Source organism: Gracilinanus agilis, chromosome 6 (assembly GCF_016433145.1).
Source record: "Gracilinanus agilis isolate LMUSP501 chromosome 6, AgileGrace, whole genome shotgun sequence".
Taxonomy (NCBI): domain Eukaryota; kingdom Metazoa; phylum Chordata; class Mammalia; order Didelphimorphia; family Didelphidae; genus Gracilinanus; species Gracilinanus agilis.
Genome location: NC_058135.1, coordinates 19,768,694 through 19,771,536, shown reverse-complemented (window position 1 = coordinate 19,771,536; position 2,843 = coordinate 19,768,694). Strand labels below are relative to the sequence as shown.

The following is a 2,843-nucleotide window of genomic DNA, read 5'->3' as shown; positions in this document are numbered from 1 at the left end:
GGTGAGGGTAGGGGTGAGAGGCTGTAGTTGGGCGGGGGTGGGGGGGTGGCAAAGGTTTATGAAGGTTAGCAGATTGGAGAGAAGATTCCGATGACAGTATGCTTCCTGAAAAAGTGTAAAACACACATTTCTATCCTTCCTACCCATTCTTAACTACATCGAGTCTGACACAATGATCCTCCAAGACAGGAGGGGACAGAGAGGGGGTACAGGACCCCATCCTTCCTCGATGCACCTCAGCCTCCCCAAAATGCGGTCAGAGGAAGACAGAGAGAGGAGCAGCAGCGGCAGGAGGGGGTGGGGGGGGGTAGTGTGTGGTATCGAGATCCGGGGACAGAGGGCCACCCTGTCTTCTACAGAAGCAGCAGCAGAAGGAGGGGGTGGGGCACCAAGCCCTGGGGACAGAGAGCCTTCCTGTCTTCTACAGAAGCTGCAGCAGCAGCAGAAAGAGGGCACCAGGATCTGGAACAGGGGGACACACTCCCCTACAGAGGTAGGAGCAGAGTGTGAGGCGCTTTTCGGGGCCCCTGTTGCTAGCCCATCACTTCACTCCACAGCCCCCACACATACACACACCCCGTGCCCATCTCGAGTCACCCACCTGCTCGATCCCTTGGTCCACAGCTTTCTGGAACACGCGGGCCACCAGCAGGGTGACACTACAGACGAGCAGGAGCAAGGACAGTGTCCCTACCGCGTAGAAGCAGCACTTGGCCATAGCCCGTGTGCCAGGAGCCGCCTGCCGCGGGTCCCCCAAGCCTCTGTGTCCTAGGAGCCTAGCACCCGAGAGCTGGCTGGAGCCCGGCCTGCCAGTCCCCTTCAGTTCCCGAGCGGTGTTCTCTGCTCTCTCCGTCAGCTAAGGGGAGCTGGCGTTTCGGGAAGCCCGGGAGATCGAGGGGAAGGTGGCGAGGCCAAGCACGCCTTGTTCTTGGTTTCGATTTCCTAGTAAAGCTTGGCTGGAAAGGGAGGGATCAGCATATTCAGCAGAAGCACAGAAGCCAGGCAGCAGTCCAAGGTTGCAGCTTCGCCAGGCTCGGCTCGGCCGGCTACCGCCCGGCCGCAAACACCAGGAGGGAAGGAGGGCTAGCAGGCAATGGGCAGAGGCTGTGCCCAGAGCAGCAGTTAGGGCGGCGGGAGGGAGGGCTGGAGGCGGGCGGGGAGGGAGCCAGATAGGCTGAGCTTGCAGTCATGTGCCCCGAAGTGACGACTTCTGGGGCGTCCAGGAGGCTGGGCACCTGGCCAAGGCCTCTTGGACGAAGCGCTTGTCCCATACTACCCCACCTAACAGGGTGCCCCTCGAGTGTCCCATTCGAGTGCTTGCAGTTAGGTGACCACAGCTCAATAGAAGGATGGAACAAAGAAAAAGTCGTGGGTGTGGCTCTTGAAGGAGAAAGGAGATTGCTGAGACCAACTGCCCACATCTACTTTCCTCTTGACATTCACGTTTATAATAGGGCTCCTGTTATAGTATCACCGATCCTAAGATGTTTAGTACAGAGACAGGGCCAACCTGCATTGGTAAAAGATGTTTCCTCACCTGGAAATTCCTTAGAATTAGGAAATCACTGATCCAGCCCTTATCACTATCCTGGATTCTGTAAATCATAAATTTAGAACCCGATGGGACCCAAGAGGTCATCTGGTCCTCATTTTGCAGATGAGGAAACTGAGGCCTGCAGAGTAATAGTATTTAAACTTGGGTACCCTGACTACAAATTCAGTTTTAAAAAGAAAGAAAGAAAGAAAGAAAGAAAGAAAGAAAGAAAGAAAGAAAGAAAGAAAGAAAGAAAGAAAGAAAGAAAGAAAGAAAGAAAGGAAAGAAAGGAAGAAAGGAAGGAAGGAAGAAAAGAAAAACCGAATTTATTTCATATATATTTCACATATGTCAATATATGTACATGTGGTCTTCCTCTAAATTCCTTAAGAGTTGGAACCTTAGCACTATGCCTGGCCCATAGTATGCTTAAAATGCTTTTTGATGAACTAATTCAGCAATAAGTACTGGAGAAAGGTGCAAAGTGCTATTGGAGGGTAGATGATAAAAGGTTGCTTTCCCAGTGGTTTAATCTAGATCTCTTTCTCCTTTTAGGACAGATTGTTTATTATTATTATTATAAGCATTCTCATTCAAATTATATTTCTGTAGAGGGCAGCATAATCTTCCCAGTCCCTCAAGCTCACAAATGATGAGTTATCCTGGATGCCCTACTCTCTCTCATACCTTCACCCCTGTATCCAAACTGTTGCCAAAGCAACAAATTTCATCTTTTTGCAACACCTCTTCAAGGTGTCTCCTTCTCTCTAGAGCCCCTTCTCACCCTGCCACTCATCTAATTTCCTCTTCACCTCATGCTTGGATCATAGAAATAGCCTGCCAATGAGTCTCTCTGCCTCAGGTCTCTCCCCACTCCCACCTATCCTCTATTCAGCCACTAAAATGATTTTCTTGATTAAAACATGGGTCCCTTCCCTATTCAATAAACTCCTGTGGCTTCCTATGACTTCCAGAATTTCCAGAACTAAATGCAAAATGTTCTGTTGTGTATTCAAAGCCTTTTATAACTTTGTGCCTTCTACCTTTCTAGTCTTTTATACCTTACTTCCTTCTATGTACCCTGATCCAGTCACACTGGCCTCCTGGCTATATGACACTATATCTCTTTGTTCTAGGCATTTCCTTGGACTGTCTCCTCAGCTTTGCCTATTGACCTCTCTGGCATCCTTTAAGCCTCCAAGAAAAATCCTACTTTACACTACCCTTCTTAATTCTACTAACATTCTATTAATTATTTCCTATTTATGTCCTTTTAACCCCAAACAGGTATAATCAAAAAAAGAAAGAA

General features: G+C 49.0%; 1 protein-coding gene across 2 annotated transcripts in view; it reads right to left on the bottom strand.

The window, feature by feature from the left end:
- Nucleotides 1-1,075, bottom strand: part of SCARB2 (scavenger receptor class B member 2) — a 77,189-nt gene extending 76,114 nt beyond the window's left edge. For both annotated transcript variants that reach the window (XM_044680104.1, XM_044680105.1), the window contains exon 1: nucleotides 602-1,075. In XM_044680104.1, the coding sequence (XP_044536039.1) occupies nucleotides 602-718 (117 nt within the window). In that variant the 5' untranslated portion in view covers nucleotides 719-1,075. The remainder of the gene's footprint in view (nucleotides 1-601) is intronic.
- Between the last annotated feature and the right edge of the window lie 1,768 nt (nucleotides 1,076-2,843).